Raw genomic sequence first — 15,508 nt, 5'->3', positions numbered from 1 at the left:
ATAGTAGTGGCAGTGGCCTACAAGTCCTCCTGGTGGTAGTGGGAGGCGGTGACAGAAGCTGTGGTAGCCTCCCTCACCGAGGCCTCGCAGGCCGCCTCTGCTTCTGCCAGCATCTCCTGCTGCCACCGCATGGTCTCGCAGGCTGCCACAATGGTCACCGCTATGAAAAGATCTTCCAGGCTGTCACCGCCTTTGCCACTGCCACAAGACCTTGCAGGCTGCCACTACTGCTGCCACCACAACAAGGCCTCGCAAGCTGCCACTGCTCCCCCCTCCCCCGGTTGTTGACTCTGCCGCCACCAGGCTTCTGCTGCTTGTGGCAGATTATTTGTATTCACTATGACTCCTCACTGTACTTTGGATTGTCCTGAATACCACCATTTGGCAGTGAAGCCCTAAACCGAAAGTCTCATTTGGGTGCATTTTGGCTTGCCTGCTGATGAAACTGAGTGTGTGATGATTGATAATATTGTCATGTATCCATTTTAGACCCCTAAGTAGTAACAGTTGCCTGGACATTGTCCTGTTTGCCTCTGTATAGTCCCATCGTTATTTCAGACATTGTGGTAGATTACAATGTTTAGTAGGTGATATTGTGAGGTTTGCAGTGTTTAGCTGGTGAGTTATATTATGAAACAATTATCACAATGTGAACTTCAAACCAGTTTTGGAAGATATATCCATATATTACCCAATCCTACTTGCCAGGTTTGTGGGCTGCAGCTTTGGGGGAGTTTTGGGAAGGAGACAGGGGTGGCGGAGAGCAAACGACCTCCTTGCTGCCATTGGTTTTGCATTCCAATGAGTTTCACAGGATCACCTTGATCTGGCAAAGGATATTAACAGCAGCTTTCAAGCACTCTTCTTCCCCTCATGGTCATGCAGCTAAACCTTAATTGCACTGGCAGATTCCCTGCCTCCCTCCTTAGTTCCACAGCCTAAAAGATGCTGGTGCTTCACAAATGAGGTTTGGGATTGGATGGTTTGATCCTTGCCACGGAACCTCAGGAGGACATTGGTCAAGTTTCCACCTGCTTCTGATGTAGTTTGGAGTAGGGGGAAGTCAAGCCCACCTAAGGCTTACTGATCTCAGGCCCCAAACCCCACTTCCCCCAAAATGTGCTAAGATATTTTTCCATACCACAAATGGCCTGTTAGAGATACTGCCCCCAAATACTTCCAAGAACATGCCTAAGAATCAATTGCAGGGGGCGAGCACATTGTCCAGGCCTGCAGCATGCAGAGGTGTCTTTGTGTAGCCTGTTTGAATGTGCCATCAAGTTCAGTGCATAGCTAGCTCCTCTGCTAGCAGTCTGCAGGGCGTTGTGAGTTTTTAAAACATTGCCTCCCCATCAACTCTCTCAGGTTTTTCGTAGATATCAACAGTATCAACAGTATGGTGAGTTCATGTCCATTCTGTTTCTAACACCTCCTCTTGTTTCTCTTGCCTGCAGGTGAAAGATAGGATGGTGGTGGGCGAGTTGAGCATGTATAGCCCAATCCTGGCCTGCTGGCAGCCCATTCTCATCTTGATGTTGGGATCCATCCTCTCAGGCTCTGCCACAGGTTGCCCACCCCGCTGTGACTGTTCTGCCCAGGAGCGCTCGGTGCTGTGCCACCGGAAGCGGTTCCTGGCTGTCCCTGAGGGCATCCCCACAGAGACAAAGCTCTTGGACCTGGGAAAGAACCGCATCAAGACTCTCAACCAGGATGAATTTGCCAATTTTCCTCACTTGGAGGAGCTGGAGTTAAACGAGAACATTATCAGTGCCATTGAGCCGGGGGCTTTCAATAACCTTTTCAACCTCAGGACTCTGGGTCTCAGGAGCAACAGGCTCAAACTCATCCCACTCGGGGTGTTCACTGGACTTAGCAATCTCACCAAGTTGGACATTAGCGAGAACAAAATTGTGATCCTCCTGGATTATATGTTCCAGGACTTGTACAATCTGAAGTCTTTGGAGGTTGGGGACAATGACCTGGTCTACATCTCCCACCGGGCCTTCAGCGGCCTCAACAGCTTAGAGCAGCTGACTTTGGAAAAATGCAACCTGACGTCCATCCCCACAGAAGCTCTCTCTCACTTGCACGGTTTGATTGTGCTGCGGTTGCGCCACCTGAACATCAACGCCATCAGGGATTACTCATTTAAGAGGCTCTACAGACTCAAGGTTCTGGAGATTTCACACTGGCCCTACTTAGATACCATGACATCCAACTGCCTCTACGGGCTTAACTTGACATCCTTGTCCATCACCCACTGCAACCTGACTTCCATCCCTTACGTCTCCTTGAGGCACTTGGTTTATCTCAGGTTCCTGAACCTGTCCTACAACCCCATCATCACCATCGAAGGCTCCATGCTTCACGATCTACTCAGGCTTCAGGAGATACAGCTGGTTGGTGGCCAGCTCACCATGGTGGAACCGTACGCTTTCCGGGGCCTGAACTACTTGCGCATTTTGAATGTTTCAGGGAACCTCCTGAGCACCTTGGAAGAGTCAGCCTTCCACTCTGTGGGGAATCTGGAGACTCTCATCATAGACAACAACCCTCTGGCTTGTGACTGCCGGCTTCTCTGGATTTTCCGCCGCCGTTGGAGGCTCAATTTCAACAAGCGTCAACCCACCTGCGCAACCCCTGAATTTGTCCAAGGCAAAGAGTTCAAGGACTTCTCTGAGGCACTCCTGCCCAACTACTTCATCTGCCGCCGGTCCCGGATAAGGGACCGCAAGCCCCAGCAGATCTTTGTGGATGAGGGCCACACGGTCCAGTTCATCTGCCGTGCGGATGGAGACCCACCTCCGACCATCATGTGGCTCTCGCCAAGGAAGCACCTCATCTCTACCAAAACCAATGGGCGGCTCACCGTCTTCCCTGATGGCACTCTTGAGGTGCGCTATGCCCAGATCCAAGACAACGGCACCTACCTATGCATCGCCAGCAATGCTGGCGGCAACGACACCATGCTGGCCCACCTGCACGTCCGCAGCTACTCCCCCGACTGGCCCCACCAGCCCAACAAGACCTTTGCTTTCATCTCCAACCAGCCCAACGAGAGCGACGCCAACAGCACGCGAGCCACGGTGCCTTTCCCCTTTGACATCAAGACCCTCATCATTGCCACCACGATGGGCTTCATCTCCTTTCTGGGGGTCGTCCTCTTCTGCCTGGTGCTCCTCTTCCTTTGGAGCCGGGGCAAAGGCAACACCAAGCACAACATCGAAATAGAATATGTCCCGCGCAAATCCGATGCTGGCATCAGCTCTGCCGCAGATGCGCCACGCAAGTTCAACATGAAAATGATCTGAGGAAGGGAGAGAGAGCAATGGCTGGAACTCAGTAATGAGAGGCGCGTGTGTGGGGTTTTTTTTAATAAAAAAGATTTAATAATAAAGAGATCCAGTTCAAGAAACATGCAAACCTCTCTTCTCTCCACCCAGCTCCCCACCCTCCTTCTGTGGCCCACAATCCTGCATCACTTCCCCCTTGACCTCTTGGGGGGGGGGTGTTCTGCTGACATCTCCAGAACTTCCCATGTTTGTAGGACCTATTCTGACAGACTCCAGTGTCGATCCTAACAATGACAGGAAATTCAACAAGAATTCAAAACAACAATTGATTTAAAAAAGAAAGTTACGAACTTCCTCTGTAACTTTGATTTCAATAATTATGGATTTTTATGAAAACTTGAAATAATAATAAAAAAACTATTTCCTATAGATAGTTGGAATGCAAAATCTTGACTTCTTGATCTGTCCACTTTCGTTTCTGCCTCTTGCTTGCTTTATTTTTATTTTTAATGCTTCTCTAGGATTGGCTCTGATTGACCTTGGGTTGCAAGCTCCTGCACCTTGAATAGCAAAGGGCACCGCTTCTGGTGCTGCTCTTATACCTTTCTGTCTATGCACTATGCTTGGTGAGGTGGTCAATCAAAGTGGTAACATTTCAGGCATTGCTACCTCTGACTGCAGGTGGGGACATCCCATTTTTAAATGCTCGCCCAAGTTTGTTGGGTTGTTGTTTTTTAATCCCTGCTCAGGGTTTGAGAATCTGTGGCCCTCCAGCTATTCTTGGAGTCTAGCTGCCATCAGTCCCAGTCAGCATGTCCAATGGTGAGGGATGATGGGAGTCTGAGTTCAAGAACACATGGAGGGTCACAGATTCCTCTCCCCATGCTAGATGAGCACACAAGGAAAAGAGACCCATTGAGCATTAGTCCCTGATGTGCTTGTCTCTTGTATACAGAAAACTTTCTCTGAGGTGTTGAGAGCATTCAGATCTATGACACACCCTATTGGCAGCTTGCCTAGAGCTCTGCTGCTTTACTCTGCGTCTTGTGCAGAATGGTTCCTTCTCCATTCTTGAAGAAACCCTCCCAGAATAGAACTGCTCTAGTGGCTCAGAATAAACTCTTTGGCTTAGCCAAGGCCTGGGGAGCAAGGTCCATTTGTCCCGTCCCGTCCCCCCCCATAAAATATTTGCGGTGGCTGGGCTCCCCCAAGATTGATGTACATTGCCATTCAAATGGTGTGTGTGTGTCACGTCCTGTGATCAATTATGTGGGGCGGGGCTTACCTCCCCCCCCCATATTTTATTCAAGTTGGCACCCCTGGCATGCAGAAGTTCCCAGGTTCAGTCCTCCAGCATTTCTAGTTGTTAATATTATAAATTACCGGTAATTAATTAATTAAATTTGCATACTGCCCTGTACCCGCAGGTCTCAGGTAGGATCAGGTAGCAGTAAAAGGAGCAACCTCTCTCTTCCTGCCCCCTAGGGAACTGCTGCCAGTCAGAGTAGACAGTCATGGCTAGAAGGAACCCCCAAGTTGACCTTGTATTAGGCCAGGCACAGGCAAACTCGGCCCTCCAGATGTTTTGGGACTACAACTACCATTATCCCTAGCTAACAGGACCAGTGGTCGGGGATGATGGAAGTTGTAGTCTCAAAACATCTGAAGGGCCAAGTTTGCCTATGCCTGTATTAGGCAGCTTCTTAAGCTCCCTTCAGATAAGCATAGTAAGTGGCTTTATATCGAATCAGACCGTCTAACCCAACAGTCCATACTGACTGGCAGTGACCCTCCCAGATTTCAGACAAGGGGCATTCCTTTCTCTGCCTGGAGACACTGGGGATTGAACCGAGGACCTTCTGCATGCAAAGCAGATGCTCAGCCACTGAGCTAAGGCTGCTGTAGGTTACCTTGCAATCCTGGGTATGGCTGTTCAGAAGTCAGCCTTACCAAGTTAAATGGACGTACAGCTAAGTGTGCTTAAGACTGCAGCTTTACAGATGAAGCCTTTTGAATATGTATGTTCATATTGTGTGGTTCATATTGTGTGGAACAATTGTGTGGGTGAATATGAGCGGGGGGGGGGGGTGCATGTGCATGGATGTGAGTGCATAGATGGTCCTTCTCACGTGTGCATTGCTCTCCCCCCTTCCTCTGCTGGCATGTGACAGCCCCAACCCCAAAGCTGGCCAAAAGGAATGTGGCCTTTGGTCAGAAAAAGTTTCCCTATCCCTGCTATATTTGTCTACTCAAATGCAAGCCACTATGGATTTCAGTGGACTTACTTCCAGGTAAGTGAGTACAGGATTACAGTATCATTACATTGCATCTCGGATGCTCAAGAAAGTGAGCAATGCCACTCTGCTGCTGCAAGGGCAGGTGCAAAAGTCTCTGTCTCACACAGGTCATCCTTAATGTTGAATGTGAAGCTGCTGCGGCTTGTGATAAATGGAACTCCTGCATTCTCAGCTGTACATCCAGCCGCCTCTCTTTATCAGCTCGTCTCTGTTTGTCAATGCCAGGTAGGCCTGTTCACTGAGTTAATTGAACCAGGTTCCCTTTTATTATGGAGAGCAGAGTTCTTTTTCAAGAAAATGAAAACACCAAGGGCCTTTCTGTCCATTCTCCTCCATTAGAGCATTGCCCGCTTGGCATCTATTTACATTTCAGATCTGCCGTATCTGGATGCCAGTGAGCACCCTGCTAGCTATGAATGACTAAGCCAGCTCCAAGGGGATGCTAAGGGATACAAGGCTGTTACTCTTGCTCTGTCCCCATTGATAAAAGCAGCAGCAGAGTTGGAAGTGAAACAGTAGCTCATGTTGTTGTTTTTTGTTGTTTTTGTTTTAGAGAGAGAGAGAGAGAGAGAGAGAGAGAGAGAGAGAGAGGGGCAAAAGAAACCTAGAGAATTCACAGAGACCTCTGTCAAGGATGTCCTTGGCATCAGGTGAAACAAATCTCATGGCTGAGATCTATCTTGTATTTGCACTGATGGAGAAGGCAGGATTTATATATTTTTGCAGAAAGCCCAGTGATGGCTTTATACTCCTATTCCCTGGGCTATTAGTTAGTATTAAATAGCAGAAGCTGAAGGTAGCCATACATCAGGAAGTGCACTGAGGTACATGAAGTGAGTGTGGCCCTCCAGACTCTCCCCAAGCTTCTTCCCTGGCGGGAATGTGTCCTTGAACTGCGACAATGGCTCTCACTTCTCAGGTGTAGAAACCGCAGCCTCTGGATTATAGCCTGTACAAAGGTAAGAGTCGCATCTTCCAGTGGCTCTGCCCACCGTTGCCTTGGCCCCTACGCAATGGCTGCATGTAGACCCTGGAAAGTTGTCCATGAGCAAATGCAGACTTCAGGCTGAAACTAATATTCCCCGCATGTGGCCTCAAACATCCTATGCCAGTCCATCCTCCCGAGCACGTTCCCATCTTGCAACGGAAGTCGGCATGGAGCTTTGCAGTTCCAGATTCAGAGCCACCTCCAATGCCTGTCTGTTGGGATAACTTTCTCTTTTGTTATTCATTGTTGGTTTATATGTTATAGAACACAAGGAAAAAAGACAATCCTTCAGGCAGCATGAAGTTAAACTGCGGAACTCCCTCCCACAGGAGGCAGAGATGGCCACCAACTTAGATGGCTTCGAAAGAGGATTAGACAGATTCATGGCAGAGCAGAGAGCTATGGGCGACTTCTAGTCATGGTGGCTCTGCTCTGCCTCCCCAGCAATGCTTCTGAATCCCAGTTGCTGAAGACCACAGGAGGAGAGAAAGCTCTTGGGCTCAAATCCTGCTTGCTGGTTTCACACAGCCATGTGTTGCCCATGGTGAGAACAGGAGGCTGGACTAGATGGGCCCTTGGCCTGATCCAGCAGGCTCTTATTACGATATAGTTCATGCATCTGGCTGCAACACAGGGGTAAATCAAATGGCAGGGGATCAAGTGATGGGTGTGACTATCTAAGCCAGCCCTAGCATTCCAAATGATCAATTCCAACAGGTGCCACCTGCAAATCCAGCTCCATTTCAGGCCCATTTCTGGGTTTGGAGCTGGAAAAAGTCAGGGCCATGTGGGGAGGAGTTATGCCTCTGTTGACCTTATAGAAACAACAGATGTCCAGAGTGGCTGCAGTTCTTCGAGGAGGCAGCTGAGTGGCATCCGCTTGCTACTGCCTGCCCTCAGAGTCTGGTTGCTCCCAAAATAGACCTCTGCCTTTTGTCTGTCTTGGCCTCCGGCAGGGATTCATTTGCCATGGCCATCCGCCTACACCTTCCACAGGGAGTTCCTTCCTGGCAAAACCTTCCTCTGGTTCCCCTTCAACTGTCTCATAATAACTCCCACCGGCTTGCTTCATCCTTGGCAGCTGAGAGCTAGACTCCGATAGCCCCCCTCAGGCCTTTCCTCGGGACTTCAGCTGTCAATGCCGTGGGAGGGCTGGAAATCTGGTGACAGCAGAGCAGGCTTATAAGAAAAGAAAGAGGCTCACTTGGGTGCAGAAGGGGCAAGGTGTTCACCATCTGCTGAACTCTGCAGTAACCGGAGTCCCAAGGGCAGCAGGTCTAGAGACCAAGGTGCATCTCACCTACGTTAACAGGGTTGGTGCCACCATCTGTGGAAATGTTGCACAAATTCTATAATAGACCCACACCCTGCTGCCTCTTTACCTCTTGGTGCTCCCCCTAGTTAATCCCACCTCCTGCCCCCCAGAGGGCAACCACACCCACTTTGGGAACCATTGCTGTAGTACTTGACAATTTAGAGCAGGGGCTTGTAGCCCTCAGGTGTTGGAACGCAACATCCCTCAGTTCCAGCCATCAAATGATATATACGTATAAAATGGCATTTGATGTTCTTGACTCCCAGCTGTGCAGCACCTCCTTTTTCTACTGTTTAGTTTCCTGCATTTGCTTTAAACCCGTGGCCCTTGAGATGTTGTTGGACTCCAACTCCCGCCAGCAGGGCCAAAGGAGGGAGCAACCTCCATAGAGCCACAGGTTTCTCACTCACTCCAGCTTTAGTTGGCATAGTCCACCCACCCTGTCACCTTAAAATAAAGCAAAACCTCAAAGTTGAGGTTTTGGTGCTAAGGAGATGTCTTTTATATGCGCATCCGTACACATGTCAGCCCATTGGTGCGACTTGTACATTGTAGCCTACTCTGACTGCCAGAGGCTCTCTAAGGACTCAGAGAAGAATCTGACTGCCTTTGCTTGCAAAGCAGGTGCTCCACCCTTTTGATCATGTGAGCACAATTGTTTTCTAGAAGAATTTACTAGGAAAGTTCTACTCCACTCAGCATACACAGTCCCTGAGTGAGTGTATCCTTTGTCTGAAATGCAGGCCTATGGGTGCTCAACCCTACCATCAGGTTCCATATTGCAGGTTGTGGCTGTAAACACTCCAAATGTTGTCAGTCAAGCGACATCTGGTGGGCCAAAGGTTCCTCATCCCTGATCTACATAGAGATCAATAGTGAGCTAGAGAGTCTGGTGATCTCACAGTTTAACCCCACCCCCCACCCCCAAGGAAAGAGATTTGTGTGCACAATCCAACTTCTGCTTAGTGCCATGACACGGGTGCCCTTCCACCAATGTAAAATTATCACCCAGAGAAGTTAGAGGAAGTGGCACTGAAGCAATCAGAAAATGCTAGATGGCCCAAATACAGTGGTATCTTGGGTTACATACGCTTCAGGTTACAGACTCTGCTAACCCAGTATTTGCTAACCTGCTAACCTGCTAACCTGAAATAGTATTTCAGGTTAAGAACTTTGCTTCAGGATGAGAACAGAAATTGTGCTCCGGCGGTGTGACGGCAGCAGGAGGCCCCATTAGCTAAAGTGGTGCTTCAGGTTAAGAACAGTTTCAGGTTAAGAATGGACCTCTGGAACGAATTAAGTTCTTAACCCGAGGTACCGCTGTAACCAGCTAGCCATGCATATCAGCCCACAAGGGATTTTGCCAAGTGCAAAAATGGTGGGGGGTTTTGCGGGGGCCGGAGGGCAGTCAAGCATAGGAGCTTGGCTAGGATGCAGCCTTTACGCAGCACAGGTGTAAATGCCTTCAAGAGCTACTTCCTCTTCCCCACAGGGGAAGTGTAGTTATGTGTGGAGGAGCCAGGAGTCTCTCTCACGGAAAGCCAAGCACCCACAAACTACTTATACTCAGAAATCTTTGGGGAAATGTGCAAGCACTAAGGGCCTTTCCACATGTCCATTTGTCCCAAACTTTCTTAGAATTTGTTTTGGATCAATAGCAATGGTCCAAAAGCTGTTCATGTATATCACAACTCGGAAACGCAAAGCAACACATTTTACCACTGTATTGAAAAACCCTGAAAAACCCAAATAGAAATTTGTTTCCTTCCAATTCAATCCTTTTGCAGGGCTCCCTTTCCCCTGTGGCACATTGTGTGGGTGTTCCTCTGTGACCCCAGCCCCTTGTGTCTCCACACATTGTCTCCAGAGCCTGTTGCTGTGCCCTTCTGATTCCCTGCCCCAAATGTGTCTCCCTTTTGCAATCCTACAGGCAGTGCCTTTTTTCTGGGGGGATGCATGCCTCTAAACATTTTATGATCTAAGTTTGGCCTCACTGAGGGGCAGTATTTCAATATGAGTAGGAAAATGAGAGTACTCCTAAACATTTTTTTTAGAAAAAAGCACTGCCTACAGGCATTGTGATCAATTACATATATGTTTATTTTCAACTTGTGCTTGTTGGACACCTCCTTTGGTGTTCTAGAGAAGCAACAACCTGATATTGTGTGCTTGTGCGCAGGAACACAATGGACCACAAGAACCCCCGAGCAACTGAAAAGAAGGGCGTGTGCACCAGGGACTGAGAAAGGGGTGGGTAAGAAGGAAGAAAAATGGAGCAGCGGTGGGTGGATGTCACATGTTTTCAGGGCTGCCTTCTTGAAGTAGCGCAGAACAGGTATGGCATGAGGACCCAGAATTCCGGACAAAACTTGTGGTGGTATTAATCTGCAAGCACAACAGATGGAAGAAAACACAGGGCAAACAAAGTGTAGCTAGGCCCTAACTGGTATAAAACCACATAGGTTTATAGTGCTGGTACATATATGTTACTTTCAAAATCAAAAAATTGCCCGAACTTTTGCTTCAAATAAAAAATATTCCTCTAATACAGTGGGGCCTGGTGTGTTCTGCCTCCACTCTTGGAAGCCTCTGATTACCACTTGCTAGGAACTGACAGCCTCCCCTATGTGAAATTTATCTCATCCTCTTTTAAAACCATCCAAGCTGGTGACCACTGCTGCCTCTTCAGGAATGGACTCTGGTTTAACTCTGAGCTGTGTGAAGGACTTTCTCTGTGCTGAATCTTTCAGCATTTGGCTTCACCGGATGTGTCTGAACCCTAAGATGAAGCAAACTCTGGTTTTCATTCCGTTTCTTTCTATTTCAAGCATCCCGTTTCATTTTAAAGCCCAGGGAGTTCTGAGCAGCCCTGTTGCAGATTTTCTCTTCCTTCCTGGCAATTAAAGAGTCAAACTCAGAGAGTCTTGGAAACAGCCACTGACTGGTGGGCAGGTGCTAAAAGATCCATGTTTTTCCTGGATGCCTATTAACACTAATAATTTCCAAGGGCTCTCATAATTGACTTCCAGTTATCCTTTTTTAATACTGCAATTAAAGAGCCTAATTCAGTTGTGCATGGAATGGGGGGGGGGATAAAGCCCCAAGAAGCATCTGCCACATGCCAGTGTCCCAGCTATCAAAGGATAGGATCAGGAAACATTTGTGCTCTTACAAAGGAAATTAAATGCATTTGAATCCAAATATGGTTTGGGAGTGCAAGAAGGGATGGCAGTTGCTCCAAGAATACCCTCCAGTTGTATTTAATTAAATAATAATAATTATATTACTATTATTATTATTACTAGTATTATTGTTACTTGTTAGTCAAGTGTTACCACCAAAAGCTCTTCAGGTGACTAAGGCAGCTGGGATGAATATGAGGTAGTAGAGGAATGCAGATTGTACCACATGAGGACTCAGGGGAGGGGGCAGCACCCCCAGGCAGAGGGCCAAAGTCTGATGCGCCAGGCTTCCAGGTGCAAAAGAGCCCTTGAACGGGTCCAAACCTCATCTCTCAGAGATGGAAGAGCACAGCACAAGCTGCCTTTGGGTGCCAGGAAGCAGCAGGTTGAAGGACAAGGTCTCCATGCCATGGGGAAATGACTCAGACCACAATATACAGAGGAAGTATTAGATGCTGGCTTTCAGTGCTTTTTTTCTGGCGATATACAGTAGTACATAGTACCAGAACCTTTTTCTCTTCAGTGACCCCGCTCTGAAGGGTGACTGTGAAGGGGAAGGAGACCCAGTTAGGGTGTGTGAATTAAAAAGAGAGCGAGAGGCACAGAGGGATCAAGCCCTAAGGGGTGGTGAGGGGGGCAGTGTTTAGGAACCCTTGGGGAGAGAAAGGGCTGGAGGGAAAGGAGAAAGGAAGTGCTGGGGCTGGGGAACCAGAAGGAGGGTTCCCCACTGGGAGGGAGAAAGAGGGTGTTTGCTTTTTAAGCCAACAGAGGGGAAAGGTAGGCAAAGAGGAGGAGGAGGAAGAAGAAATATTGACATTTAAATTAGTGCTGAGAAAAGCAAGAGGAATACAATGGTTAGTACCGGCACTTTTTTCTGGAAAATAAGCACTGCTGGTTTTCGTAAGAGGTTCACTGTGATGCAGGGAAGATCTCAAGCCTTTGGGAAGGGCCATAGTTCTGTGGCAGAGCACCTGCTTTGCATGTAGAAGGCTCAACCCCAGCATCTCCTGGCAGGGCTGGGGGAAAGCGCAGCCTGAAATCCTAGAGAGCTGCTGAAAGATAGGGCAGACAAATGTTGAGCTGGGAGGACACAGTGGTCTGAAGCTGGGCTCCTCCACACGGGACGTTTCCCTATGGTTTCTAGTTACAGGTCCAAGAGGTTGCTTCTTTTTTGTCCTACCCTTTACCCAGAAAACCCCGCTGTTTGCTGCTGAATGTCAATCTGCAGAAAAGTTTCAAAGTCTTCATAAATGACTTGGAAGAAGGAATTGAGGGGACGCTCATCTAATTTGCAGATGGCACCAAGCTGGGAGGGCTAGATAATGCCACAGAAGGCAGAATCGGGATTCAAAATGACCTTAACAGATTGGCAAACTGGGCACAAACCAACAAAATGAATTTCAATAGCGACAAATCTCAGGTTCTGACTTAGGCAGGAAGAACCAAATTCACAAATATAAGATGAGGGACACCTGACTTACTAGCAGTACATGTGGAAAGGATCTTGGGGTCCTGGTGGACCACAAGCTTAACATGAGTCAACCGTGTGATGCAGCAGCAAAAAAAAAGCTCTTGCTATTCTATCCACAGAAGTCTAGTGTCCAGATCAAGGTAACTAATAGTCCCACTCTCTTCTGCCTTGGTCAGAACACGCCTGGAATTCTGTTTTTTTTTTAATATATATAATATTTATTGAAATTTTCCATATAATAACAAAACAAAAAGCAAAAATTAAAAAACACAAAAAATATCCAAAAAAGAAAAACAATTTAAAAACACATAATATTTAAAGAACCTTATCTTCTTTCACCTTATTTCTCAGACCTCCTCCCCCCTCCCCTTCTTGCATTCCAGTTTGTGTTGTCTGCTCAACAAGTTCTTATCATTTTTCTCAACCTTAGCTTAATAATTTCTTTATTCATGCTATTTATTTTCCTTTTCTTCTTTCTTCCATTTCTCAATTAATTTTAAAAGCCTTATTTCTAATTAATTTAAAAAACCCAATTTTAACTTAATCTTAAACCTTTTTCCTAAAGTCGACCCAAATTTCCCTTCCACAATTTCCCCGCATTCCATAAAAATCACAAAAGTTATAAAATGAAAAAAGAACTTAACAAACTATATTTTAACACCCTTTGGATTCCCAAATCCCACCCTCCCTTTCCCGGTTTGATCCCCAAATCAGTGTCCATCAGTCCATCAATTCTCAGCCTGGATCCCAAACTTCTGAGGCTCCTAAAACTCTTTCCTTTTCACTCTGCCGGATTTTTTTACCATCCTTTGTGTTCAACACCAACTCTCGGGGAAGATCTGTCCCAATAATGACCATTTTTCTTCCAAGCAGGCCTCTAAATTTAAAAGTGGAGCTCAAATTTTGTTCCTTAAATTTTTTAAAACTGTATGTCCCAAAAGCTCCAACTTCCATCTTGATCTCACTTGTGCTAACAGGCCTCTGATCTGCCTTGATCTTCCACAACATTATAGCTTCACCTTCATTTTCCACCAAATTTTCCACCAAATCCTCATATGTCTCTTTTTCCACTTTCTCAAATTTATCAGATTTCTTTTGCCCAGCTGCAGCAACTTCTGTTCCAACTTCAAGGGCTTTTGGTTCCACGACAAAGGCTTGTATCAAGTCTCTTCCTGTTCTAGCAAGTTTATTTACTGCTTCATTCAATGTTGTCACCCTTGTAGTCAAAATATTACCCTGGTCCTGGATCTCTTCCTGTAATTCCTGGAGCTTTCCCAGGAGATGAAATGTCCTGTTCAGCTCAGTCAGTATTTTTCCACTTACAGCCATTTCTTGCAGCATTCCAAAACTCCCCTCTAGGGGGGTTTTGTTTACTTAGTATCTTTCCAGTTCCAATCCAAAAGTCCAATGTAACTTATTTTTCTTTATTCCCAGCAATTTGTATCCAAATTACAGAAAATCTAACCGGCAGAATCACCAGAAACAACGTTTCCTTTTATTTCCCAGCTTTGACAGCTAGTTTGACAGCTGTCAAAGTCCGTATCTTTTCAGCAGGCTCTCTCACAGATCACTCCCGGGTCCCGGGGGGTTGCACTTTAACTTTCCAAACCGACTCTTGTCCTCCAGCAAAATTAATTGTAGTGTCCAATCATGAAATTAATAGTTTTTCTCCACAAGGGACAAAGATGTTTCTCTCAACTTTAGCTCTCTAGTCCTTGCTTTAGGTTGTCTGCAAGGCGGGGGGGGGGCGGACTTCCTTTTTACACCTCCCCCGATCGTACTGAATTTAAAGACAAAAATTCCTTTTTAAATCCAATTTCCGTATTACTCACGGGTTGTTGCTTTTAGTCCAAATGTTCAAGGGAAAAAGTCAGTGCTCTCCGTCCATGGCTTGCGGCTTCACTCAGCAGGGGAAGCAGAGGGCTCTCAGCACTGCGCCACTCCCCCTTCCCCGTTCCGTAGCCTTTAAAAAGGCTCCTTCGCGGGTCGGGAGGGCGCTAATGGTGCCCACCGAGTCACCACGTCCACAGGCATCTGCGCCTGTGATTTTTAGGGGTCCCCGCATCGCCGGCGCGGCAGGACCCGAATCCTGTTGAGCCGATTCCCTCCGGAGCTCGGAGGGAATCCGCCATTAGATGGCGCTAACCCAGAAGTCCACGCCTGGAATTCTGTGTCCAATTCTGGTAACCACAATTTAAGAAGGATGTGAGAAGCTAGAAAGTGTGCAAAGGAGGGCAACCAAGATGATCCAGGGTCTGGAAAACATGCCTTGTGATGAACATTGGAGGGAGCTGGGTATGTTCAGCCTGGCAAATAGGAGACTGAGAGGAGATATCATGGCCATCTTCAAATATCTGAAGGGCTGTCACATGGAAGATGGAGCAAGCTTGTTTTTTCCTGCTTTGGAGGGCAGGACCTGCACCAATGTCTTCAAGTTACAACTATACATCAGGAAGACCTTTCTGACAGTAAGAGCTGTTTGACAGTGGGACAGATTCCTTTGGGAGATTGTGAACTCTCCTTCCTTGGAGGTTTTTTTAACAGAGGTAGGATGGCCATCAGTCATGGATGCTTTAGCTGAGATTCCTGCATTGGAAGGGGTTGGACTAGATGACCCCTGGGGTCCTTTCCAACTTCAATTCTGGGATTCTGAGACTCGTGGCTAGACATCATGGGACAAAGAGAAGATATCATGGGACCCAGGGAAGTGTGGATAAGCCCTCAGCAAAAGGCTGAGTTCCTCTCAGTTGTTGAGTTCCAGTACTTCATCCCTATAGACCAGCAGGGCTCAGTGCTGACTGTAAGCCTGCTAGACTGGGCTTTGGGCTGCTGCAGTACTGCTCAGGTACTGCCCTCCCCTCCACAAGGACCAATCCCAGTGAAACAGGCCCTATAGCACTCAGACATCAGAGCTAGCTCCTCCATCTATGCATGGTCCATGTACTCTGAAGAGTCTGCCCTG

The 15,508-nt window shown here is 47.4% G+C and overlaps 1 protein-coding gene across 6 annotated transcripts in view; it reads left to right on the top strand.

Annotated features, from left to right (window-relative positions):
- Window positions 1–3,726, top strand: part of LINGO1 (leucine rich repeat and Ig domain containing 1) — a 728,722-nt gene extending 724,996 nt beyond the window's left edge. For all 6 annotated transcript variants that reach the window (XM_079991599.1, XM_079991600.1, XM_079991598.1 and 3 more), the window contains one exon: window positions 1,455–3,726. In XM_079991599.1, coding sequence (XP_079847725.1) covers window positions 1,467–3,311 — 1,845 coding nt within the window. In that variant the 5' untranslated portion in view covers window positions 1,455–1,466 and the 3' untranslated portion in view covers window positions 3,312–3,726. The remainder of the gene's footprint in view (window positions 1–1,454) is intronic.
- The last annotated feature ends 11,782 nt before the right edge of the window (window positions 3,727–15,508 follow it).

Source organism: Podarcis cretensis, assembly GCF_951804945.1.
Source record: "Podarcis cretensis genome assembly, chromosome: 9".
Classification (NCBI taxonomy): Eukaryota; Metazoa; Chordata; class Lepidosauria; order Squamata; family Lacertidae; genus Podarcis; species Podarcis cretensis.
Note: the sequence above shows the minus strand (reverse complement) of the source record. Positions and strands in the feature narration are given on the sequence as shown.